The sequence below is a fragment of the Ambystoma mexicanum genome, chromosome 4q (assembly GCF_040938575.1).
Source record: "Ambystoma mexicanum isolate Mex_15411 chromosome 4q, UKY_AmexF1_1, whole genome shotgun sequence".
Lineage (NCBI taxonomy): Eukaryota > Metazoa > Chordata > Amphibia > Caudata > Ambystomatidae > Ambystoma > Ambystoma mexicanum.
The window spans coordinates 927,749,342-927,777,106 of NC_090928.1; the positions used below are offsets into that span (position 1 = coordinate 927,749,342).

A 27,765-nucleotide genomic window follows, 5' to 3' on the forward strand; every position below is an offset into this window, starting at 1 on the left:
GACATAGGGCTTTCCAAAACTTGGACGTGAATTGGCTCCCTCTGTCCGAAATGATCTTCGAAGGTAGCCCATGGAGGCGGAAAATGTCCCGGATAAAGATTTGCCATTTCGGATGCCGAAGGCAAATCCGGGAATGGGGAAAAATGGGCTAACTTGGTGAGAGAATCAACAGTTACCATGACGCAGGTATGACCTCGAGAAGGTGGTAGCTCTACTATAAAATCCGTAGATATCTGATCCCATGGGATCTTAGGTAAAGGAATCTACTTCAAAAGTCCTAAAGGCCTTTGATAGCGATGTTTCGGGAACATTGAACACAGGCTTTGACATACTTCTTAACGTCTGAGGATATCTCTGGCCAATAAAAAGATCTTCTGATGAGTTCTTCTGTGTTCTTGGTACCTCGATGATCCGCAGTATTATCATCATGACACCACGATAGAATTTTAAGGAGTAACTCAGGAGAAGGTACGTACAGCTTTCTTGTTGACAAAGCAAAGACCTTCCTTCATGTCGACCTTACCCCCTGGCAAGGCAAATTTCGGTAGAGTAGCGTGGGCAGTAGCAGTCCTGACTTGGGAGAGGAATGATGTGGTGGTAGTGATAAATACCTTCTCGTGAAAGATCTTATCTCTATAATGGGGATGGGCATCTTCAATAATCCATCAGCGGGAAAGAGCATCTGCCACCATATTTTGGTTACCCGGTAGGTCGGTTATCTCAAAGTCATATTGTGAGAAGAAGTGGGCCCACCTGGCTTGCCTGGAATTGGTACACTCCATCTTTTGTAGAGATCTGAGATTACGATGGTCCGTCCTGATGGTGAAGGGATAGGTTCTTCCTTGAAGGAGATGTCTCCATTCTTCACATGCCATTTTGATTGCCAGAAGTTCCTTCTCTATGACCGAATAATTAGTTTGACTGGACGAGAAGGTCTTGGAGAGGTAGGCTTCCGGGTGTTCGATGCCTCCGTGCTCCTGAAGGAGGACGGCTCCCACTGTGTTGGCCGATGCGTCGGCCTCAACGATGAACTTCTTAGATTGATCTGGTTGTTTAAGAATGGGTGCAGAGCTGAATCTTTCTTTGAGATTACGGAATGCTTGTTCCGCTTCAGTTGACCATTTGAATGGCAGACTATCTTTCTTGAGAATAGAAGTTATAGGGATCACTATCGCAGAGAAGTTCTGGATAAACTTTTGATAGAAATTGGCGAATCCCAAAAATCTTTGTACATCTTTGACTGAGGAAGGGGATGGCCAATCTAGGATAGCAGAGATCTTCTTGGGGTCCATCTTTATGCCATCTTGGGAAAGGATGAAACCCAGATAGGGTATTGAGGCGACTTGAAACACGCATTTACTGGGTTTGACCAAGAGATGATTTTCCTGTAGACGTCTAAAGACCTCATGTAAGTGGATAGAATGCTCTTGGAAGGACTTTGAGAATATTAATATATCATCCAGGTATATGATGACTGAGTGAAACAGTAAGTCGGAGAAGGTTCGATCCATAAATCGCTGAAAAACCGCTGGGGCATTGACCAAACCAAAGGGCATCACCCGGTATTCAAAGAGACCGTATTGGGTTCTAAAAGCGGTCTTCCATTCATCTCCTGCTCGGATGCGCAGAAGATGATATGCATTGCGGAGATCCAGTTTAGTAAAGACGACCGCCCCCTTGACTGCCTCCAAAATATCCGAGATGAAGGGCATGGGATATCTATCCCGAATGGTGACCTTGTTGAGCCCCCGGTAGTCAATGCAAGGTCTGAGTTCAGCAGAATCTTTTTTGGAAATAAAAAACAGAGAAGCCCCTGCTGGGGATCTGGAGGGTCGGATCAGACCGTACTTAAGGTTAGCATCCAGATATTGATGAAGAACCATCCTCTCCTTAAGGGACAAAGAGAACATTCTGCTGAATGGTACCAGTGCTTGCGGGAGGTCTATTGAACAATCTTCGGGGCAATGAGGAGGTGAATCGTGGTCCTCCTTTTCCAAGAAAATCGAGGCATATTTGACAAACTTGGATGGAAGTGAGTGTATAGTCTTAGTGGACGTTTCAAGGTATTGTAACTCAGCAGTCTGATACTTCTGGGAAATCATACAGGACTGATTGCAAAAAGAGGAGAGGAAACTAAGAATGTTAGAAGTCAATCTATGGTGGGGTTGTGACGACGCAGCAAAGCTATACCCAGAATAATGGGAAAGTGAGCCGCCCTGATAATATCAAAGGAAATTTCTTCTTGATGGTGTTGGATGGTGACCTGGAGGATTTCAGTAGAATGGGTGATGGGTCCCGAGGAGAGAGGAGTCCCGTCTACTCCTTCGACCTTAAGATCCTCCTGATTCTGAACTCTCTGGATACCCATCTTGTGAGCCCATATCGTGTCCATAAAGTTGCCTGCCGCGCCGCAGTCAAGTAAGGCCATAGTGTCTACTTCCTTATCTCTCCAGGACAGATGAAGGGAACTAACCATTAGTCGAGCATCCTCTTTTTGGTGAGCGGGTAAAACGGAAAGAGTGGCATAAGGGCCTTTTGTGACTCCTCGAACCGCGGTCCCACCTAAGTTCGAGGTCTGGCGTTTCCCGACTGCCTTGGAGGAACATCAGGACAATTGCGGAGTAAGTGAGCAGCTGAACCGCAATACATGCATAGACCCGAGTCTCGGCGCCTCTTCGTTTCGTCCAGGGTTAGGGGAGATCTCATAGTACCAATCTGCATGGGTTACTCCTTGGAGTCTCCCGAGGGTATGACCAGACTGGGAGGGGGATTAGAAGAAATAGGGGTACTTCTCCCTTTCCTTCTTTCCAACTTACGTTCGTTCAAACGATGCTCTATCTGCAGGGAAACAGACAACAGTTCAGCAAAGGAAGCAGGACGAGGGATTCTGGCAAGCTCGTCCTTTATTTCCTCTTTCAATCCTCTTCGGAATATCGTATATTGGGCTTGTTCCTGTCAGTTTGCCTCTGTGGCTAGTCGTTTAGATTTGGTGATGTATGAGAAGAGATCCATCTGTCCCTGATGGACCTCAAGTAGTTCTTCATCAGCCAGATATCTGATTTCTGGCCTTTCAAAAGCCTGCTTAAATCTTTCAAGGAAAGCCTTCCAATCACGTAGAACGGGGTCATCCACAGTCACTAAGGGGTTTGCCCAAGGCATTTCCTGTTAAATTGGAGACTAGAAAACCAACCTTACTGAGATCGGTAGCAAAAGTGGAGGGACAAAAGGTAAAATGCACATTGCATGCATCCAAGAACTCCTTCAGATGTTTTGAAGAACCATCAAATCTTCCTGAAGACAGCAGCATGGGAGGGAGATCAGAACTGCGTGGATCCCGGGCCGCCATAATCTGTCTGAGAACAGTATTCTCAGCTTTAACATTCTGCATCTCTTGATTCAAATTCCTTACTGCTATACTAAGTGACTGCACGGCTGCCACCAGTTCTTGAACTTATTCTGCCGTAGCCATGGTGGAAATTGTATGGCGTTGCAAGCTGTCAAGGCTGTCTGGGCCTTGAATCTCAACCTCTGAATCAGACCCCAATCCAACCTCCTCACCTGAAGAATCAGGCTGGTGTGTTCCCGCCTTCTTTCTTTCCCGGAAGGTAGATTTCTTTTTATGTAAATACAGCCGACTGCGGAACAACGCCACCTTGGTTTCCGGATAAACCCCGGTCACCAGGGAAACCGGTCCACAGCCGCCAAAGGGGAAAAAGCCTCCAAGGCAAAAAAACCCTGAGCAGTTTCGCCGGAAGAGTGCTCTGTTCTTTCCGATGTGAAGGTAAGTGAATAGAGGATAATTTCTCTGTGCAAACACGGAGTAGTAACTGCAGGAGTCTTGAGAGAGGATCCGTAACTGGTAAGGGAAGGAGAAATGGGGAAACGTCCCAGAGGAAACGAATAACGGAGTAAGCAGAGAATAATCCGAGAGGAGAAAGCCCAGAAGAGCGAACCGGAGAGAAGAAAGGGGAAACAGAAAACAGTACCTGCAAGAGCGCCAGGAGGCGGCGAAGGAAAGGAGGGCTCAACGGAGCCGAGGGAAATCACTGGGAGCGCTGGCAACAAAGCAGAGGAAAAGCACAGTTGCAACGCGAGCGCCGTTGGTTGCAAACACCAGAAAAGCCGGCGGCGGCCATGTTGGAAGAAACACTAGACCGCAGAGCACGTTGATGCTAACTTGATGGAACAATGCTATGGCGGCCACGTCTCCATCGATCCGCACCCGGCCATAGTCGTGGCTTCAGAGGGAACCTCATGTCTAATAGAGAATGACATCCTCCGTAGGTTGTCTCCCCTAGTAGACTGTGTGAACAAGGTATTCTGGACCCAGACTCACATGCCAATAAAATTAAAACAGTGTCAACCATGTTAGTCTAAATGGCACATGCCACATGGGTGAACAAAAACCAGATCAAATTAAGTTTCATCTTCAAAATAATGAAATACCTGATGTTACAATAATTGCTGTGGGAACACAAACTGGTGATGGGAACTCCTCTCCATTCCTGAAAATCAACCTTCCTTCCAGTCTCAAGCGGCATTACACACTGGAAGGAAATACTCTGAAATTCTAAACCAATTCACATCTGAAAATCCCAATTCCATTGCCAAAACTGATAAACCAGCACCAAGTGCAGCTGGCATTCAGAGGAAGAATGAACAGCTCTTCTTTCCGATTCAGTCAAATGACGGAAAGGAGTCTGTCCTCACCCAAGTTGACTTGAAAAGCGAAGAAAGCTTCATCAGCAAAGTATTATACAGGAAACTACCAAAAGACCAGACCCCGCCCGCTGTTGAGTCAGTTTATCAATGGGTATGGGGCCTGGAAATTCCCCCTTCCAAACATCTTCTGCTTAGCAGTTGTATGATAAACATTTCTAGAGGTGACAAAAGCATAGAACACAATTGTTGGGTCGTGCGAGGTGTTCCTTCCGCCTTTTACATGGGCAGTCACATCCTCAACCGACTCGAGATTAATTTTGGGCCAAGCCCGGTCCCAACTGGAGAGTAATCTCAGGGCGCTAGCAGTCCTAAAGAAAGCCTTCCGGTCAGCCCCAGTGCTACCGTAGGCGATTGAAGTTCAAAAATGGAGAAGAGGTCACCATCGCAGGCCTCGCCTCCAGAATCCGCATCCCCAAAGGCGAATTGACAGAAGAGAAATGGGTCCATATTAATCAGCTAAAGAATTGTCACCCTAAGCATACTTTGCAACAAATTGAGGAGCCCAGGGAGAATCAAGCAGAGGAGACATCAGAGAAATGAGAATAAGGAAAAGAAGAACCAGAAGGGAGCTGATAGGAGTTATAGATATGATTATGTAACAGTATTTCCTTCATTATCAATTGTTATTATTAAACGCATGTGCATCCCACTGCTGTCAACCCAATTGGTGGGCAGTTAGTGGGAAATTGTCGTAACCGGTTTGTGTTCTCTTTCATAGATTTGTACTTGTTGCACCTATCTAACAACCAAGGAGGACCACCCCGGCAACTTGGAAGGGAGAAACCAGAGGAGATCCGGGAGTGTCGCTCCACACCATGAAAGGAAGATCCCAGGGAAAGAAGGGGGTGTTGTTCCATGTTCCGACCAGAGACAACAAGAGGAGCAGGATGCACCATTCTGTGATGAAAGAGGGACTCATACCTGCCGGATCCTGCCTTGGCCCATGGAGAAATCCAACTTGCCCGACTCTCCCTCGACTTGAAAAGCCCAGGGGAAGTCGGGGGGGGATGTGTGGGATATATTGACCCACTCAATGGCATTGCCCCACATCAGTAAGCTGCATTGGTGCAATAAACAGCAACTTGGCTGCACTGGTTACTGTGCGCACAAGGACCTCAAAACTGCGTTTTGGCTGCAACAAAAAAAAAATGGCTGCACCATCCTGCCTAGCGCAATACAGGCAAGATGGAACAAGGGGGCACACTGAAAAAGTATGCCAGTATGTTCGGAAATATATAAATGGAATCAAGTGGAAAGGCATAACTGCATTGCTGCAAAAGCCAAAATCCCCTTCAAAATGAAACATTTTCACCCTTTAAAAATGCTGCTTTGGTGCTACTTCCATCTGTTCATTCTGAAACCACTGTGATTCAAAAGGCCATGTCATGCCCAGGATATTTCACTGTGCTTCACCAAAACCAGGCATAATTCCTGAGTGACAGGCCCAGGCAAACCAACTCAGAGAAATCAATAAGCAACTTCACTTTCAGTCGCACAGGAACACATGTTTATTTCTTTCCAAATGTAGTATCCAGGTTCAGCAGTTCAAAGACACTTTAACTCTCTGAGCCAGGTCAGTGACAAATGTATATGTTTTAGATAAAACTCCTGCATTTAAGGAAATTAAAACAGCTGCAAAGACAGTGTGGGCAGCTGAGGGAGCTGCAAAACCAAATTTAAAGAAAAGAATGCTAGCAGTTTTTAACAAATGTGGAAAAATGGGCTTTGCTGACCGAAGAAAAAAATTGGCCTGCTTAAAAATAAATTGTGAATGAAAGCCTGCTTACTTAGCAATGTAAAGGGATTATGTTAGTGGTGATAATACACACATCTTCTTTCACAGGTTTGTATAATTCAGGACCCAAAATAAGAAATTAAAGAGTTTAAAACACATGGGCTGGATTTGCAAGCTCTCAGAAAAAACAGTAATTCCGGTTGCCAGCCATGAATCTTCCCCAAGGAAGGGAGACACACCATAAATCCAAGACACGTAAGTGAAAATTGCCAGCTTGAAAAACTTTGAATGGGCTAAAACAAAGAAAGAAAGTTCACACGCTCAGACATTTGTCTGTGCTCCAGGCTGGGACAATAGAGGTCCTGGGACACTAACCTGTCAAGTGTAAGGGGCATTAAAACCTTCAATTAAGATAGGAAAACCCCCTTGCCTTGAAGGAAATAACAGTTGCTTGCAGTTGAAGGAAGAAAAAAAAGGATCTAGTAACAATGGACTGCCTTTTGGTTGCAAAGACTATTTTATAAAGAAACTTTAAAGACTTCTTTATCTCTGCAGCAAGAATTTGTAAAAATGTAAAATGTTTGCAGTTTCAAATCTAATTTTAAGGGCTTTGTTTTAAAACTTGGTAGATCTCATTGCCTCATGGGGAACAGAAGTTACAAAATAGGACAGATTCCAAGGAAAGTATAAATGTTGCAAACATAACATTTTGTACATACATCCCTGGGGACGATTCACATCTGTGTATACAATTGTGGAATTTTAGGCCAAATCTTTCATGTTTAAAATTACCAAAATGCATCAGAAAGGTGAAACAAGGTCGCACAGACTGGAGGATTGGACTGATCTGTGCTGAACATAGTATGTAACCTGTGTGTATAATTTGCCAAGAGATTGCAATGGTGTAAATGTATGTTTTTGGCAAAATCGGATTTTAAGTAAAGTAAATGTGGGAGTTTTTGGACAATGTAAAACTCACCTCATAAACCTGACATAATTCCCATGGAAATCCAACCAGTTGAGAGCAAGGCGGAGACTAGCACCCGTGCCCAATCAGTTTAGGGGCGTGCGTAGTTAACCCTGCCCAGTCTCTACCTTGATGATGTCATTTTGCACTATAAATAAGGGTCCCTGACAAGAGCCTAGACACACACTCTTCCTGATTTTCCTGTGCCAGCGTCTTGTTCCTGTTCCATCTATCCAGACTTCAGATCCCAACTACAAGGCCAAGCATTGCTGATCCTGCTCCAGCAAGACCTACAATATAAACAAACCCACTAAATTTCCCATTAACAAGGGGAAAACTGTAGTACTTTTGGTATCCTGATCCAGATTGGCTTGCTGCCACCCACTGCATGCTGCTGCCATCCTGCTACCCTGAGGACCCATCTTATCCAGTGATCAGAATTGCCAGTCCAGAAGTGTTGCCCAGTAACCAGTCCCTGCCCAGCTGATCCTGTCCCGCTGATTTTGTCCAGTTATCCTTTGTTAGACCAGATCCACGTGGTGACCAGAACGCTGACTTTCCAGAATCCAAACACTAAAAAGTGGACTGGGAGTATTAATTGCCACCTCACCTTAACCCATAGCCAATCTTGCCTTTGTCCTCATCCCACTCTCTAAGCCACCCTATCCTTATCCAAACTGTCACAATCATTCTTGTCACCCGGCCTTTGATTTCTAGTGCTCGCGCCATCTCTTAGTAATTTTGTCTTGTGTAAATCCTAAGCTATTAATCCTATTTCGAGTGATCAGACTGGTTCCGCCAGGGCGGGCACTGGGAAACTAGGGTGAAGCCGCGAATCAACCCATGATCTTACTGTGCCCCCCTTTGGTATCTTAGCCTGAATGTTCTAGTGTAGAGTAAAACTGTTCTTGTCAAAACTGATTTCCTTTCCTTTTTCCCCCGCTCCATTTTACTCAAAACGCACCTTTCTATATCTTTCATAACTCACTCGATTTACCAGCTAGAGACTTAATTTTGCTTCCATATTGTACCTATGATCTATAGTTACACCCCAACACAAAAATCGCATTGCAATATTTCACCCGTTTTTATTAAAAAGTTTGCTAATTTTCCAAAGTGTCATTTGCTGCAAACATGTTTTAAAACCTGCCACTCATTGTCAAACTGTATGCTTGTGCTGATCCATTGCTTGCGATTGTTTGTATTTCTACATGGTTGCTGTAGTGAGGAATAGTATTTTTTTCAAGGTTTTTACACATATTGATTCATTTATTCATCCATTTCCGAGTGTCATTTTTACCATTGCCAGGGTTTGATTACCTGCTGCTTCTGTTTATGCAAGCAGATATTTGTGGGTTGAGGGAACCTTGCAGTGGGAAATTCTAACTCAAGTGCTATATTACCTAAAATCAAAAAGTGCTGCTATTTCCTGGTGTTTTGTAGATATGTCAATAGAAGGTTAACGAAGTGCATTGCTTACATTTCTATTGTTCTCATCACCCCATTGGTGACTGTTGCCCCATACTAAAAAAAATTGTATGATTTCTTATAATTTTCAAATAAATTTACCAACCAGCCTGGTTCATGGTGCATTGTGACCCAGGGTATTTGAAAAGGAGGTGTGATACGAGTGGTGTACCATCTCAATATTGAATCTAACAGAAAACAAGCATTTCACTTGCACGCTGCATACTAGGCCGAGACTAAGGTGTGCGTCGCCTGATTGAAATCTTTAACAAATTGCTTCCCTTGCTCTTCCTCGTCCCAGAATATGTTACATTTGGCACAGTCAAGATCCCAGAATAGCACATGGTTTCATCAACCATGGTGGGAGAAAAGGGTAAGCATGAGAGTAGGGGGTTATGTGACAGGGGTTTAGGTGGATGTCCTTACCACAGGAGGGGAGTCCTTCCCTATGAGGTCATCCCGCATATTACCATCCCTAGGGGGACTATTGGATAGAGGCCTCACCTCTGTAGCCTCATAAGAAAGGGGTCCTCTCTGGGGACCCCTTTTTAAGATTTCCATAGTAGTGATAAATCTTCCTGACCTGCGTCAACCCCAGAACTTGTTACTTTTACTCATGGATTCTTTGTCCTTATACCTCTAAGTGGGAAACTTGTCCCACACTCACAGACTTTTACTCATATTATGGGTGTCATTTTTAAGACTCTCCATAGTGTCTTAAAGTTATCCTCTGACAACTTTTTGGCAATAAGTTCCTATTGTTGCTGATTTGCCCTAGAGGCTCCCCTTTTAAACCTTCTCTGGCTAACCTTGTGAGAACCACAGTTCCCAAGGGTAGAAAAGGGTCTTTGGATCCCTTTAACATGTTATTTGGTGAAACCGGCACGCCCGTATGTGGAGTGGTGGGGAGATACAATGTATCCCCTTTCACACTAAAACTGTAACAATTATGTTTCCTGGACAAGCTTAACTTTAATCGCTGGTGGCGGTGATACCTTTTATTAATTCGGTGCACCTTTACCGCAGGATAAAGGCACCCATGGGTGATCAATTTACCAAAATGGCTTTCGTCTTGTTTTTTCAACATTTTAGTGTTCCTTGTCCTTTCTTGTTCCTTCCCCTGATCTCCAGGGCGGGAAATTCCTTTGTGCATGTTCATCTGCGGGAGGAGTCCCCTCAAGTTTGAATGTTGCAAGGCATTTGATTGGCTGGGTTCCTCCATAAGAGTCTGAACTTGGAAGCTGAAAAGGTAGTTGACCACTGGAACAAAAACCGATGAGGAAGATGAAGAATTTGTGGCAAAAATGATTTCCAGTGACCGGAGAGCCTGCTGTAGCCTTTCCTTCCAATCGACATTGGGACTCTGAAAACAACACCACCGACCCAGAGCCTGGTGAAACCAACTAGACTCAGGAAGACCTGCATTTTGAGCCATCCCACGCCGTGCTGCGACCTTGCATGGCTGCAATACCCCAATACCCTGGGACGCCAAGCCATTCTGCGGTCTTCCGAATTCTGAATCTCGCTGAATCTTCGTGGGCATCCGGTTGGATCTCCAGAGGCACGATTCCAGTCTGATCAGTCCCCTCACCAGAGTGCTGGACCTTGCAAACAACGAGAATCCGAACAGCAATATTCTTATTGTCTTTTTCTGTGCTCCTGAAAAAGGCGCCACATCCACAGAACTACATCCAGTCGCGAGGAAAACCTTGCTTAGAGCCTTCCCCGTGATCCTTGCTGCAAAGGTCCTTCCGGTGTCCTGTCTTCTGTCTTCTTAATGAAGGAATTCAACGACCATGTTTTTGGCTGCAGATCCTGAAGTCTTCCTTCTGCAAAATCTTCTTCTATGCGGAGGTACTGTGCTGGCTTGGGTATTTACTTCCCTTAAGCCTTTTGTGATTCCTGTATAGTTTTGGGGTGTTTTCTGTGATTGGGAGTCCACTCGTCCAGTGCACCCAGGGCCCCTGTGGGAATACTCCTAGGGTGTCTTCTGTGAAGCCCCAGGAACCTCAACTAACTCTAAAGTAAAGTACTTACTTGTTCTAACAGTCTTCCTTAGGAACTCTGACTTTTTCTACTTAAGAACCTATCCTGACCCGCCTGTTGGACACTAGACCGTAGTGACCCCCATTCTGCCACTGAGAACACTCATGCGCCAAGAATAAGGGAAATACGTCCAAGTATTGTGCCTTTTGCCTAGAAAAAAAATATACTAGTTTAAAAGTTACTTACTTGCAAAAGAAGTTGGTTGGTACCTATAACTCCGTGTGAACAGTTACAAAAGTTATTACTTATCTTAGAAATGTTCTGCCATTCTGAAAAGTATATGCAACATCTTTCTTTCCTTAGAAACTATTTTGCCATTCTAACAGAAAGTAGATGTAAGGTTATATTACTCACTTGTGATTTGGTTGTGCCTCTTCCCAAAAGTAATGCTATTCCTTTTAGGATAAATGTATGAGTGTCCCCAACTGTGTCTGGGTTCCCCTGACTTGCTGTTAGCCTGTCCAGAATAAGTCTGCATTAGGTTTTACCTTTGAGTCACTAATAAAGTGTAGCATCACAAATAATCAAACTGAACTATACATTTTGTAAATTTTCCATCCTTCCGCTAGTGAAATACTACCTAGCAAAAGTGGTTCCAGTGATACTATATGGACTGGAAGCCAAACCAGGTCTTTGGTCAGCAAACTGGGAAAGTTTTGAGGGTCGGCTGTGGAAAAGGGTCCTAGGACTTCCAAGTTGTACATCCACAGGAAGTCTGAGATTCGAGCTAGGCCTAAAGTCACTGAAATGCATGGCAGACTGGAAACTGATTTCCTTGTTTCGAGAAATAATTATGGGAAAAGAGACTACCCTTTTCGGAGATGTTAAGTCTCAGAAGTTGCAGTGTAAATTATTACTTTTGATCTCACTTGGGGGAAAAAGTAATGAAGACACTTACAAAAATAGACCTCGATGGGGAAACCCCTGGTCCTAAACCCACTCAAAATAAAAAATAAACTGGAACTTCTGGACTGGATCAAAAAAGTAGAGCAGGTTAGATCAGATCCAGTTCAAAGTGCGTTTTTGTGGGGGGGAAAAGGAACTTGGGTGTCTTTCGTGCTATCTTATGAAATTCCCAAACAGAAAGTTGCGTTCAAACTTCATTAGAATGAGATTAAACTCATTGCGGGGTAGTTCTAGAAAAGCGAAACCAAGGGGACAAAGCAAAAAAACTGTCTGATTTGCATAAACCCTGCCAAGCAAACACTTAGGCATTTACTTATAGACTGTGAAGGCTCATGGATACATTATTCAAGACTATTCAGGAACTTTGTGTGCAGAGAGGAGGATATTATATCAGACCTCTTGTGGGACAGACTAATTTCTGGTACCAATGCCGCATTGACATCAGCAGCTATGCAGGTGTTAATCAACTGTGAAATAACCATTTAATCTCTACAGCCCAAGAAAATAGTCTGCCACAATACTGAGCCCGCAGACGGTTCTGGATAATATAAAACCGGAAATTATAAATGCCTTGAAAAGTGGCAGGGTTGGTAAAAAAAGGAGTATAAAATGATTCTTTCTCCTTGTCTTTTCTTTTATATTCTTTTATATGTTAAGAAAGAATTTGTATAGCTGTAAAGAAATTGTGTAATTTGTTTGTTTTTTGATCTGATATTTTGTAAAAGGTAATTGAGCCAAAACAACAAAAAAAAAAAAATAATAAAGTGTAACACTGGGTTTTTCTTTCCCTGGTCTGTTGTAGACAGACACAAGCACAGTCTTCGGTTTATACATGATTTTAATTTGCATATAGCTCCTGTAAAAAGTGTATAGGCTTTACTTACATCGAGTATAAATCCTAAAATAATCCTAAAATAATTTAGAGTTATTGCTTCCCTTAGTCTGTGGACTGAAAAGCAACTGTAATTAAATATTACAGTCCAAGGTCCAACTCCCCTAGAATAACTGTTATCCTGAATCAGTTATAGTTTTATACTTTTTATACTGTTCCTAGAATCAGTGTTTCACTAGATCAGAAAAGTATATTGTCCAGTTGATATTACTATGTAATTTCTTGCGGAGCGTCGCAGGACAACTGCTAGGGTCTACTATCTTTATCTTGTTGCCACGACTGAGGCCGAGGAACACAGGATCTGCAGACCTACATAGGAACAGAAACCAGCTGGAAGCAGTTTTTCTTCTAACCAAAGGTACTGTAAAACTAAGAGGACTTACCTCTTGTCGTGCGGCCTTGCAAGCTCTCAGTTGAGACTTGTCTTGGTTTCCCTTGCAGAGTTGCTTGCAGCTTTGCCCCTCACAAGCCTCCCAGCTTGTGGCCCCTTAGTGATTTCATTTCTACAAACTTTCCTAAAAACATTTTGCAAGACTTTTACTTACCTGCAAGAAGATCTCCAGCTCCACCAGAGTTTGCTCCACCAACATTGGCTGTCCTGGCTCCCTGGGAGACACTTCTTACCTCTGACTTTATGCTTTTGCCTTTCCCCCAGGAAAGGGTTAATTTATTTTGCATTGAAGGGTTCAAAAAGTACTTACCACTTTAAGAGTTATTTGATAACCTTTGTTTTATTCCATAGCTAACCTTTTACACCAAACTCAGTATTGCTCTAAATGTACCAGTGATAAATCAATGTCCACAGTGTCCTAGCTATTTAAGACACCGGAGGGAATAGGAAGTGTCTGTGTGGCATCCCCAATGGGTATCATCTGATTAGAGAAACTAAGAGTGTGTTTGAACTATATATTTAAGTGGTACATGTTTTGCTCCCTTCTAGAGAAGGCTTATTTGACTGTTAAATTAATAATTGTTTCATCAAGAAACCTTGTGTATAAGTGTTTATTTGAATAACTGTCATTGTGAAATTGTGTTACAACATTACAGCTCACATTGACCCCTCTTGAGATAAGCCTGGCTGCTCAGTCACTCTACCAACTTGTGTAGTACATGCTTATACCAACGGTTGGGTTAACTATTGCCAAGAGGACAAGGCTGGTGCAGTCTCCCACAGGGTACTGCATACAATCTTGCCTAACACCTGGGATCTGCTCTTTTGTTTGAGTTGTTGTAGAGAACATTTACATCGACCCAGCCATTTTGACCTCCCCTATTCAGGAGAAGAACAAGTTACTCTCTTACCTGGTAACGTTCTTTCGATGGGATGGTCCGACGACCTATTCCATATCTATGACACTAATCACCACAGCGGTGCTGCTTTGGAAAATCTTCGGCGTTTGTGTCCTGCGTCAATGACGTCGATACACCACCCTCAAGGACCTCCTCCGACGGCCAACGTCACTGGATGTTATAAGTAGGACGCACGACGCCCGTAGCCTCAGTTGTACTTTTTCCCAGAACCTGTGCCACCAGTCTTCTGCCAGTCTGACACACAAAGCCTTGCGGAAATGTAAGCTGCAATCACATAAGAAATTCTGTAGCGGGGAAGGTAGGGAGGGAGCGATATGGAATACATCGTCGGACCATCCCATTGAAAGAACGTTACCAGGTAAGAGAGTAACTTGTTCTTCGAGGGGATTGGGTCCTCTGACGTATTCCATATCTATGACAGACTCCCAAAGCAGTACCAATGTAAGGAGGTGGGAAAATAATTTAGAAAACAGAAATTTAGCATGCCCAATCAAATTGCGGGGTAAAGGACCGCCTTGCCAAAGGCCAGATCCTGCCCCTGGATGGAATTGAGGGAGTAGTGACGTACAAAAGTATGTACCGAAGCCCAGGTGGCTGCATCACAGATGTTATGAATAGGAACACCCCTCTGCATGGCAGTAGAGGCAGCCATACCCCTGGGAGAATGGGCCCGTAAGCCGACCGGTGGGTCCTTACCCGCCACGCGGTAACACTCAGCGATAGCCAAAATAATCCAGCGAGACAAAGTCTGTTTCGTCACAGCTTGTCCCAAATGCTTTCCAGCGTAACCAATGAAGAGCTGATCGTCCACTCTGACCCGGGACATGCGTGAAATATAAAAGCTTAACGCTCTCCTAGGATCAAGCCTATGGAGCCTCTCCTCTTCCTTACCAGGACGTGGAGGATAAAATGCCGGAAGAACAACCTTCTGTCCTAAATGAAATTCCGACACCACCTTCGGAAGAAAAGAAGGACGAACTTTAAGGACAACCCTGTCCCTATGAAACACAGTGAAGGGTGGCTTAACTGAAAGTGCCTGTAACTCACTCACTCTGCGAGCGGAAGTGACCGCAACTAAAAATACAGTTTTAAGAGTTAACAGTCTCAGAGGGCATGAATGCAAAGGCTCAAATGGAGCACCCACCCATCAGAAACTTGAGAACAAGGTTCAAATCCCAACCGGGCACCTGGAAAGGTGACGGAGGGAACACATTAGTGAGCCATTTCAGAAACTGAGAAATTAAAGGAACGGAACACTCTTCAGATGAGCGCTTAAATATGGACAGCGCCGCGAGGTAACCTTTAATGGTACCCACTTGAAGGCCCCTGTGGGCCAAAGAAAGCAAAAAAGACAGGGCCATGGGAATGTCACATGCAAAAGGATCCACATTCTTAACCCTGCACCAGACGCAGAACTTACGCCAACTGCAATGGTACAGGGACTTAGTTGCGGGCCGTCTGCCCGAGAGCAACATCTCCATCACGTCTTCAGCGAGGTCCCAATCCTTATACTTCAACCTTTCAGAAACCAAGCGTGAAGGTTGAGGGATCTGACCTTTGGATGGAGAACCTGACCCCCCCCCCTCCCGTGAGAGCAGATCGTCTAGGTAGGGAAGACGACGTGGAGGGCAGATGGACAAGTCGAGAAGGTCCGGCTACCACGTCCTCCGGGCCCACGCCAGAGCAATGAGGATCATCCGGGAACCGAACCTCCGTAACCTCCGCAGTACTTGCGGGATGACGGGGACTTGAGGAAATGCGTACAGCAGTGGGAATGACCACTCCGCCACAAACGCGTCTCCTAAGGCTCAGTTTGGAGGAAATTCCCGCAAGCAGAACCTCTCGCACTTCCGGTTGACACTGGAGGCGAAAAGATCCACTTGAGGGGTCCCCCAAAGGGCAAAGATCTCCAGGAGAATCTCCTGAGCCAACTCCTACTCGTGAGAGATTGCGCTCTGCCTGCTCAGAGCGTCCGCCGTCTCGTTTTCGTCTCCTGCCAGATGAACTGCCGAGATCGAAACTTCCTGCTGGATTGCCCACAACAAGAGCTGCATCGCCTCCCTGCACAGAGGAAGTGACCCTACCCCCCCCCCTTTTTGTTGAGGTAGTGCATGGCCACCGTGCAGGATCAGGACATTCTTTCCTCGCACAGTCGGCAGAAAAGCCTTCAGGGCTAGCCTGACGGCCCTCAGCTCCAACAGATTGATATGGAGTCTGGACGCCGACGGAGACCAACGATCGCTGACTGTCAACTTGTTGGCATGAGCTCCCCATCCCGTGAGGGATGTGTCCGTCACAATCGTCACCTCCGGCCAGGGCAGCCAAAATGGAGCCCCCCTCATCAGATTGCCTTCTTCGGCCCACCAAAGAAGGTCCTGGGCAACCGAGGACGGCACCTGAACCGGGTCCGACATCCTGCCGGAGGACTGAGACCACTGGAGCTTGAGTGCCCATTGCAAAGATCTCATCCGCAACCTGGCCTCTGGCACCAGAAGAATGCAGGATGCCATGAGGCCGAGCAGTCTCAAGAACTCGAACGCTGGGAGACTCTGGGCAAGTTGAAACTTGTGCACCATCTGCTGAATGTGATGAGCCCTCACCTGGGGAGGAAAACACTGCCCCAGGGACGTGTCGAGCACTGCCCCGATGTACTGGAGCCTTCAAATGGGACTTAAGTTGAGGGAGAAGCCCAGCTTGTGGAGGGAGTGGCAGGTGACCGACAGATGATCCAGGACTTGCTCGAGAGAGCGCGCCCTGATCAACCAATCGTCCAGGTAGGGGTAGACGCGAATCCCCCCTTTCCTGAGGTGCGCTGCCACCACTACCATGAGCTTGGTGAAGACCCTCCGGGCGGAGGTCAATCCGAACGGCAGGACCTGAAACAAAGTGCGAGTCGCCAACTGCGAACCTCAGGTACTTCTTGTGCTTTGGATGGATCGGCACATGAAAATAAGCGTCCTTGAGGTCGAGAGACACCAACCAGTCCGGAAGAGGAAGGTGCCTGGAGGAATTGAGAGAGAGTAACCATCTTGAACTTGTCCTTTGAGGAGTTTGTTCAAACCGCGCAAGTCCATGATGGGTCTCAATCCCCCGTCTTTCTTGGAAATCAAAAAATAAGGGGAATACCATCCCTTGTTCCTCTCCGCTACAGGTACCAGTTCTATGGCGCCTTTCTCCAGCAGGGATTGAATCTCCTGCGCAAGGAGCGGATCCGGACTCTTCAAAGAGAGATTCCCTGGTGGATTGTCTTGAGGCCTCTGCCGGAAAGGAAGACAGTAGCCGTGGGTTATGATCTCCAGAACCCACACATCTGAAGTAATGGCGCGCCACTCTGCAAGATGCAGCACCAGCCTTCCCCCAACCGGCGGACCATGGGACATGGCCTCATGACTGAACTGAAACGGCTGCAGCGTTGCCTGATGGCAAAGAGGCAACAGCCCGAGCGGCCTTGGCACCTCGAGTACCTTGTTTTCCACCTCTGGCACTCCTATGGTGGCCCCTTTGACTGGCAGCTCCTCTCGCTTTACCAAAGGATGAGTAATAATGAAAGGAACCTCCCTTCCATTGCTGTCCCCTAGGACGAAAAGGCGGAGGTTGTCTAACTGCAGCGCCCAACGACTTTGCTGCAGCCTTTGAGGTCTGCAACCTCTCAAGGCTCTCGTCAGCCTTGCTTCCAAAAAGATGTTCCCCGTCAAAGGGCATGCTGAGGAGCCGGGCCTGCACATCAGGAGCAAACCCCGACTTCCGCAATCACGCAAACCTGCGTATCACGGTGCTCGCCGCCATGGACCGGCTGTCGCAATCTGCCATGTCCAAACCAGACTGAACGACCTCACACATGGCATCCTTGCCATCCTGAACCATGGCAAGGAAACCATCCCGTTCGTCCCCTTCGGGAATATGTTCAGCCGCCAAGGAAACACAGTTCCACAGAGTGTGCGTGAAACGTGACAAGGCACATATGGAGTTGGCCACCTGAAGCACCATACCCCCTGCAGAAAACACTTTCTTCGCCCAGCCGTCAAAACGCTTGTCGTCCCTATCAGGAGGGATGGTAGGGTACAACGCCTGCTTTGCCGGGGCCGTAGCCGCCTGCACCACCAAACTCTCCGGAGTAGGGTGCTTGGACAAGTAGCAGGGGTCGCTACTGGCTGGGTGGTATTATCACGGCAAAGACTTGCCCACTGCCGGGAGACTCTCCGGAGCAGTCCAAGCCGCCGCCACCCTCCTCTGTAGAGGCATATGAAATGGCAGTTACGGGTCAGTTGGTGGACCAAGGTCGAGGATATCCGTAAGGTCATCCTGAACAAACTCCCCCGGGGGAGCAGACCATCCCAAGTACTCGGTGACCCTTGACATAAGGCACCGGTACGAGGAGTCGGCATGAGTGCCAGGCTCAGGCCTACAAACGTCCACCTCCGGAAAGGTGTCCAGCCCACTAGCATCATGCAGGGACTGCCTCAGGTCCTCAAATTGGCTATGGCCGATAGAATCTCGTCTGGCACCGTGTCAGACACCATGCCATTATCAGAGCCCTCATCCACCTCTGAAATGGTGGTAAGAAGGCACAGAACGTGAACCAAAGCCATGCTTGACCTTGGCCAGAGCCTTTCTAGGGGGTTCCACCGAGCCACAGGGTACCCCCGTCGACACAGCCTCGAAAGGCGTCGAGTGAATTGGCATTGAGGCTGAGCGCGGCGTCGACAGCATCGACGGCACCGACAGTCCTCGAGGCCGGGGTCCCAATCGTGTCCCTCAACGGCCGGGACGCCGATGACGACTTCTTCGAAGGCAGGCCCTCGAAAGAGTCCGTCGACGACCTCGGCGCCACCGACGTCTTCCGTGAAGACACCACAGGTTCACACGGTCTTGAGCGCGTCAAGGACCGGGACCTGGACCGGGCATGACGAGAACGATTCCCCTTGTCCGAGCAGGACCTCTGCCGCGAATCGTGACGACCACCCGAGCCCGAAGGCGTGCGAGCGGTGTCTCTCGGCTGATCACGACCGACCCCAGTCGGAGGCACAGACGGACCAGTGCCCTGCGATTCGAGAATTGCCAACATTTTCTTCCCAAAGGAAGCCTATTCCTCCGACGTCGCATTCTTGGTGGGGAATGCGACCCGCCGACAGGCGGTGTCCTCGGATGAGGACGGGTAAGGCGACCGATGACGGCGCTTCCGGGAGTGCCTCGAAGAGGCACAGGAGTGGCGAGACCGACTCTGGGACCGAGACCCACTGGACTCCTGACGACGCAGAGTCGCCCCTCGAGTCGTCCGTCGAAAGCCCTGCAGACCTCGAGTTCCGGGGCTTGGACACTTTACCTACCGATAACTTCTTCTTGCGCTCCCGCAAGGCTTTAGACGTGAGCAACTGGCAGTGTCATGGGTCTCCCCGAGGCACCAGAGGCAGGCATCGTGCGAGTCTGTAACCGACATCTTTGACCCACAGTCCCCGCACTTCTTAAAGCCCGGACGCGGTGTGGAAGATGAGGTAGACATCTTCACGAAGAAAGTACTTCACAAACACCAAACGGGTTAAAAGAACCGAGAAACAACAGAAACTCCAAAGAGTCGAGGCGCGCCGAGATTCCCGAAGCGAACACGTTCGCTGAAAAAACAACTGAGGCTACGGGCGTCGTGCGTCCTACTTATAACATCCAGTGACGTTGGCCGTCGGAGGAGGTCCTCGAGGGCGGCGTATCGACGTCATCGATGCAGGACGCAGATGCCGAAGATTTTCCAAAGCAGCACAGCTGTGGTGATTACTCTCAGATATGGAATACGTCGGAGGACCCAATCCCCTCGAAAGGGACGTTGGTGTGCATGGTGGGTGGAGGGGGGGCGGTCTGAAATGATAGAAAAACACCCATTTGCTATTTTACAAAACTTTCACTGCACATTACCTCAAAGCAGCACCGAGGCATGTTTCAGCTAACCAGTTAAGCTGGTTTACACTAAGGGAATGAAGCATGGTGGAGGACTAACTTTGCATTGGGCTGTGGGGGATTCCTGTAGTTTAGTTTGTCAGTGTAATTGATATAAACACAGGAGATAGAAATGAGCAGAATAAGGGACTAAAGCCAAACCTGAAGAAAAAAATAAACCAGAGGAATGGCTTCGCCCAATTAAAAAAACATGCAGTCTAACTTCCCCAACCTATCGCCATGTCCCTCATACCCTCCAAGAAGAGTTTAAAGTCTCACCTCTAACACCCACGCCGAATCCCTACCTCCCAGACTCTCAAAGGCCACTGTGAGAAACCGAAGGTGTCTTGCCCGCTAGTCCCCAGAGATCTGTCATCCAGGTGGCAAGGACATGGCCATCGCTATTGGATCCAGTCCATGGGGGTGGAACAGTGGGGGAGGATCACCCGGATGGGCGGGGGTCTTTGGGGAGTGGAAGTGGGACACTGTACTGCGTCTCACCCATCAGTCTTCCTTCTAGCCCCTTTCCCCCCCAATCCTACCTCGTGGGATACTTAGAAGCTCTACCCCCCCTTTTCCGACACAAACAATTTCCTACACAGCTAAAGACAAAGGACTAACAGCCGAGCCGTTAACCTGACATGTCCCAACACAGGTGTCAGGCAATCGACCATAACCACGCACATCTAACGCCCTTTTCCTTCCCCAAAGGGATAAAAGGCAGAGCACGAGAGCACACTTCGTGCAAGGCTGAACGCAGGAGGAAACAGCTATACCAGACCGGCAGTTCAAGCTGAGGAGAAAGGCGGCGAGACCTGGAGGGACGACAAAGCGGGAACTGCCCTTGCCCTTTTCAATTCAGACCTTCAAAGTCTCTGAAAGGGAAATCATAAGACCAAGCAGTCCAGCTGGCGTTTGGTGTGACGGGTGTCAACGGCACATGTGGTTGCCCCGCGCTGATAGCCAAAGCGGGAGGAAGCGATTGCCGCTGTGCTGACAAGAAACTCACAGTTCAGCACAGCCGGTGAGTCAAAGAAGACCGATAGTAAATTCGCATTGTGCTGGGCCCAAGGTTGCAGGCGGCAACCTTTATTGAACAAAGAACTTGTGTAACTGAACTGAACTTTATAGAAACCCTAGTCGAAGGTTCAGAAGGCAAGTGGTCAGGTGTTGCAGGGTGCTCATTTGAAGGACTCTGACTGAAGCCTTTGTGGGTTGTGTGGTTTGTTGAAACTACGAGAACCAAGAGGCCTTAGGAGGCCAGTGTGGAGTGTCAAAGTGGTCCTACGGGGGTCGAGCAAAACCCCTCGTACTCTCGAAAGTATTTGACAAATTGGAGAAAACTGATTGAACTGTCAAACTGACAAATGTGAACCCGACAGAGGGATGCCTATGAATTGAGGGTAAACGGGGATATACCCATGATCATTGTGAAAAGTGTCAACCCGGCTGAGGGGTGTCCACAATGTATAGTTGTTCAAAGTGACATTGAGATTGTTTGAATGCTACGATTTTGAGTGAACGGCTATAGTGAACCCGATTGAGAGAGGCTAACTTTACAACAAAGGATTAGAGCCTGGCTGAGGGGGATCCAAGGGGCGAGGAGCAATCGCCCAATGTGAAGGATTACCAAAGGAACTTTTGTTTTGTTTATTGTTAATTGTTCAGCAGGCCTTCTAAGGCAAGAGACTTTGCAAGAAGGAAACTTGGCCCCAGAATGTCCTGGCATCATTGAAAGGGAACTGTAACCTCGTGCTGGCGAAGCACAGGAGTGTGCTGTGCTCAAAGGTCACGCCTTGTCCTGTGCTAAAAACGTGAAGAAGGGAGATCTGAGCCCTAGCATCCTGACTTATCATTTAGTGACACTTCTTTCTTTTCTTGTGAACATTATCCCCACACTACTTTGTGATTTAGTTGTAAGGATTGGCAATAGTTTTATTTTTTATTTGGAAAGACGCCACTAAGACTGCCTTATTATCATTTGATAGTCGTAGCCTGCTTCCATCTTAGATTTAGGTTTAGCTAAGGTATTTTCTCACCCACTATACAGTTTAAAAAACACCCTTGAACTGTGATCACTTGTGTCTGTCTTTAATGTTGCCACCATGAGCTCCTTACACCACGTATGCAAATGGGAAACTGAGCAACCAAACACCCAAAACATTCATAAGGATGCATGTTTGAAAATTCACTTATGGCACCTGTTAGTGCCTACAGTAAGGCCACAGATTAAGCTAGAAACACAAACAAAAGTGCAAGCTCAGAGCACATAGGCATGGTACAGTAGGCATCCCAACAGGCTACCCATCCCAAACAAAGGACCGGGCCAATGAATGCCTCACCCGGTCTCCCAACCCTATGATCTATCATGCATCAGATGTCGAGCACTGAACATACAGACAACCCCAAAAACCTCTGAACATGCATAGTCCCAACCCTACCTGGCCCCCTAACTTCCCTATACCTGAAATAGAACTGGATATTTTTAATTCTGACTAGGTGAACTGCAGGCCACTGCAGGCCACGTACGGCACAACTGGCAGGTCAGTGCCCCCCAGACATCCTGCATACAGAGGTAGATCATGCTGCATGAAGCACCAGTTGTATCGTGCATAGCCAGTTTAAACAGTGCATGCTCTGAAATAATTTAGGTTCCAGCATTTAAAAGTATGAGAGCATACGTCTAAGGAGGGATATTCAGCATTTTCTTGGCTGTAGGAAATGTGCCTTCACGAAGGTGCTTCCCTGTCTAGGGACAGAGCAACTACAGAGCAGTCCAAATCTAAAGAGAAATTATCCCCTGCTGCTGATTTCCACACATACCCGAGAACGCTCCCTGCACTAGTCGGTGTAAGCAGGAGTCGACTGCACAGTGCACACAACAAAATCATACAAGCGCACCTCAGAAAATATATAAACCAATGTATCAGGATAGTTACAAATTTGCATAAATAAGACAAGAGATTTCTTATCTTGTGTCGTCAGGGCTCCTGAACAGCACTACTTACCTGGCAGCCATTTTCAGTCATCTCACGCGATATGCCAACATAATATGATTCAACAATTTCACTTTACAAGTAAATAATCAGACTAAACAATTCAATATTTAACTAAATATGATCAAATGAGCATGGTTTCACATTTAGTTGCAAGAAGTACAGCAATTGTGCTGGATATTCCTTGAACTGTGTACTTCATATTAAGTAAAGACAAACGAATATGTGCAAAAATGTGTCCTTCATTCTAGTTGAAAGCTATGTCGGAAATCTAGGTGCATACTGTACCTTTCGGTCCTTTGCCCTGAGTGGCTTCTACAGTAGTTTTGCTCCATATAAGCATTATCCCTCCTGAATCTCCGGCAAGAACGTCCCCATTTGCCAAAAATGCTAAGCACTGCACAAATTTGGGCTTCTCATATTGCTGAGAGAAAATACCAAAAAGTGTTAACCAACATATTGAAATTTTGTGTGGTAGAATAAAAAGACATCCAGTTATCCACAGTGAATGATTATGTATTAAATACATTCCACCATCCCCCAAAGTAGGCTATGGGATAGAATAAAAAAAATATCTAAAAGTTACAAGAAAGAAAACAAAATAAATCTGTAATAAATAAATCATTCTTCCATTAGTATGGAATAATCAAAATCTCAAATACATGAATCTACAAAAAACACAAATTATATGCATGTCACCTCTGAGCAGTGTTTTGAAATGTGTGGGCCATCACCCAAAATCATAGGAAGCTGCTACAACAAGGTAGGTAAACTACTATGAGCAAGATTGCAATGTGGGGTAATATTAGGGAGAAACCTGCAATTTACAGGTACACATCCTCTTTACCAAATCACCTCTGCTAATGTATGCATGCAAGCCTGTAGCTCCACAGAAAGTGTTACATTATTACTACTAATAATTTAATGTCTGCTATATCCAACAATCTAAAAAAGCAAACAGGTCTTACCCCAAAAATCCCCTGTTTTCTAGCAAGTGAATTGCCACTCCATGTCCAAAAGAAGATATGCGACTTGCCACACGTTATTATTGTGTTTGCTTCTGTGGGATGAAACTCTACAGCAAGGACCACCTCATTTGTAGTCTGTAGAAACAGTGAACACTTCTTAATTAGTTTACGTTTCTCCAAAACATTTGCAGAATTTATGTTGTGCCAGGTTTTCAGAGTACCACAAAGTAAGCATCCCAATAACAGATTTCTGTGTACACAGACAATTTCAACTAAAATAAACTTCACATTTCTTCACAATTTTAAATATACAAAGGTGACTTCCTTATATGATTGAAGGAGGAATATTGGCTATAGGTGGGATATACGTTTAATAATAGTGCCATTAAGACCTTGGAACAAATCATAATAGCATGGCCTATGTTAAGCCATAAGGTATCACCAGGTAACTAATCTGGAAAACTGATTCAGAACTTGATTGGAGAAAAGCTTATGATCTCCAGCATCTACACAATTCTAATCAATTTCAATTACAGTCTCTCGAGGAAATATCAAGGAACCTGGCAAAAGGACATCAAGTACAACATAAAAGAGGACGAATGGTTGTGTCTATGGACAAAAGTCAACAACTCAATATTTTATGTTCATGTTAAATAACTTTGTTAATTTACTAGATCAGTGGCTTCACAGCCCTGAGGCTTAGGAAAGTCAATACTACAATGTCTGATGTATGCTGGAAGGAATGTGGCATCATAGATATGTTTGCGCATTTTATGCAACTCACATGGGCTGTTTTTTAAAAGAAGTACTGTGCTGGCAATTATTGACTTTCTGTGTAACGGGATACACCCTTTTTAATTTTCAACATAGCTCTGTCACAAAATATTATCTTTGATGGACGAATTTAATAGGCAGTGCTCATGTCAACTATTATTGAGAAGAAAACATGTTCAACTCGTGCTTCATTGCCATCCTAGACCCCCGTCATGTCAACAAGGTATGTGATCTTAAAGAACACTGCCATGCCAACAATGTTGCCTCTGCAGCATGTAGCTGTTAAGGTGTTTCACCAAAGTCCACAGTCCACCTAAGGTAGGGCTATGAAATACTATTTTAGTGTACTGGGTGACAACTCCTAGTATAGGAACTACCCAAAAGGTTTGGTAGCTATGGCTGAGAAGCCTGGCATATCGTAGGAGGTAGAAGGGCTGTAGTAGAGTACACAGACCTTTGAGCACACAGTCCGGAAGACACGTACACTCTTCTGGTCATATATAAATATAGTTATTTATTAAACATACTAGGCAAGGTTAAGTTCGTTATTCAATTCACGTAAGTAAGGGGAAATTATATACATATATAAAGAAGAACATTTGCAGTTGTAACTCAATTCAATGGTAAACTTTTATTCAGAATGAAGGTAACGTAAAGAGTTTCTTCAGGTTAGCAACAGTATTCACCAACTAACAATTACAGAATCATAATACTGGTAAGTTAAATAACTTTGTACACACTTGTAGAATAGATGGAAACAATTCAAGGTAAGTAGATGCTTACTCAGCTATTTGCAAGTCTGGTGCAATGAATTTATTGGCATGGTGTTTGTTTAATGAATGATGTAAAAGAAAACGCAGTCAGAAAAAAGAAGAATGTATGTCATGCAGAGCGAGAATGTAAATAGAGATGCAAAATTTAGAGCTGCAAACACCAGAAGTCACAGTGGGGTGCCTGAAGGATGGTGGAACTTATTTTCATTTATAGTCTGTGGTGCACGCCCCAGAATGTGCACATCACACTCCCCTTCTTGCAGCTGCTATTTTGCTCTATAATTTCCTCTATTGAAGTCAATGTCTGTTGGGCCCTGCGTTTCATATTTTTTCACTTTTACTTCCCAGCTTGGCCCAGAGTCTCCCTCTGTTGCTACGTCGGTTAATCTCTAGTTGTTTGACCCTGCAACCCGGACACTGCATCTCTGTTCTTTCTGCTGCTTCCACTTCTGTGCTACAAGCATGCTCTCCAGATTTGCTGTTTCAGTGTCTCCCTTTAGGTGAAGAGGAAGGGTAGGGTTCTAACAGTAACTCACAGCATTTATTTGCCCTTTTTGATAGGACAAGTATAACAGTAATATATTATGGCCCTTTGATGGCCACAGGTACTTTATTACAATTACCAGATAACCGGTCAGGTGCTGGCGCACAGGTGCAGTCTGAACAAAGGGGAATAAATCTTGCATTTAAGGGAATTTGGAACTCCCATACGAAGCACAAGCAAATCAGCAGTCCCATTGGCTCATATGCCATATTCTGTGAAAGGCACTACATTTTAGTCGCTACCTTGCACAGTAGCACGTCCTAGATCACAGTGATGGCCAATAGTTTCAAATCATTGCAAATAACAGATTTATTTATCATTGCATCGACTGCTTAAGAATTACAGACAGACTCTGCAGTCCTGTTAGGCAGAAACCTGTGCAGTTCCCTCTGGGACCACTGCAAAAGATTTAAGACTACAGGTGTTTGGCAGTAAACCCACTTGGTAGCAGTCTGTACCACACAGATTCACTTGGTAGCTGTGGCTGAGCAGCCAGACTTCCCTCAAGAAGAGTTAGGCAGTATACAGAGTATTCACAATAGGTCAAGAGAACACAGTAGAACAAGTAAACACTGACCAGGGCTTGGTGTAAAAGAGATAATTATTTATTTAAAAACCACATCTAGAAAAACACACAGGCACAAATAGTAAGCAATTCAAAAACACGGTCACTAAAATATATACACTCCCTTAAAAGAATATTAGACAAGTCTTAAGTAAAGCCCCACTTATTTTCAGACAGCGGTGAGCGCTTAACGTAGATGGCACTCTAATAATTCGTTTTTTAAAAAAGGGAGAGAAAAAGCAGATAAATTGAAACAGATCCCAACACTTTTTTTCACGAACACAGAAGAGAGGAAGGCAAAGTAACACCGTGAATTCAGAGTCAGTAGGCCAGATCCGCTTTAAGAGGATCGAAACGAAATGTGTCCAAGGTCACACGGTTGCAGTGCACAAAAGTCTTGTAACGGTTCAAAAAGGAGTTGGACCAAAGAAAGGGACCAGTTAGAGGGTCAAGGCAGCCAGCCAGCCCAGTCCAGAAGGTTAAGGGGTTATTATTACCTTGTAGCAATCTTTAGAAAGGGAGGCCTGGCGTACACGGTACCTTAAAGTGGTGAGAATACTCCAGCGGGGGCAGTTGTTCCTGGCAGTGGATGCAAGTCAGTGCTTCGTCCGGGGGAAGAGAGGATCTCGTCGGGGAGGAAGACAGGAGTCCGTTGCACTGCCAGGGAAGAAACCAGCCGCAGAGTTTCTCAGGTACAAGGAGCGGTCCGTTGATTCGCGGTTCAGTGGTGAGTGGCTATCCGGCTGCCGGGGTGCTTGGCATGGGCAGTTCGACCACAAACCGGTCTGGGGTGCAAAGAAAAGAAGGTAAACTGGTTGTGCCCACCAGTCAGGGGAAGAAGCCTCTCCAGCCGGGAGATTTTCTCTGTCGTCGGGAAGTGGTGAGTCGGTTCCGCAGGGCTCCACCGGTGGTGTCGTTGTGGTAGGTCGGCTCAGCTTCTCCCTCGTCGGATTCTCAGGTCCTGTGGCGACTTCTGAAGTTCCAGTCCCCAAAGCCCTGCTTTTATGCAGCATACCCCCATTCACTCAGCCTAGCTGTCAATCAAACATGCTAAGTGGTTCACACAAGAGTATGACTTGAGTTACCAAGGTAACTCAGTCCAGGGTGCCTAAACCCCCTCCCACATCTCCTGTGGTACCCAGACAGAGTGGCACCACTTTTGGGGGCTTCTGTG

The 27,765-nt window shown here is 46.0% G+C and overlaps 1 protein-coding gene across 5 annotated transcripts in view; it reads right to left on the reverse strand.

Annotated features, from left to right (window-relative positions):
* The window catches only part of EML4 (EMAP like 4), a 1,387,551-nt gene that overhangs the window by 502,931 nt on the left and 856,855 nt on the right, over positions 1-27,765 (reverse strand). For all 5 annotated transcript variants that reach the window (XM_069608481.1, XM_069608484.1, XM_069608483.1 and 2 more), the window contains 2 exons: positions 23,936-24,070; positions 23,256-23,391 (listed from right to left, as the gene is read on the reverse strand). In XM_069608481.1, coding sequence (XP_069464582.1) covers positions 23,256-23,391; positions 23,936-24,070 — 271 coding nt within the window. The remainder of the gene's footprint in view (positions 1-23,255; positions 23,392-23,935; positions 24,071-27,765) is intronic.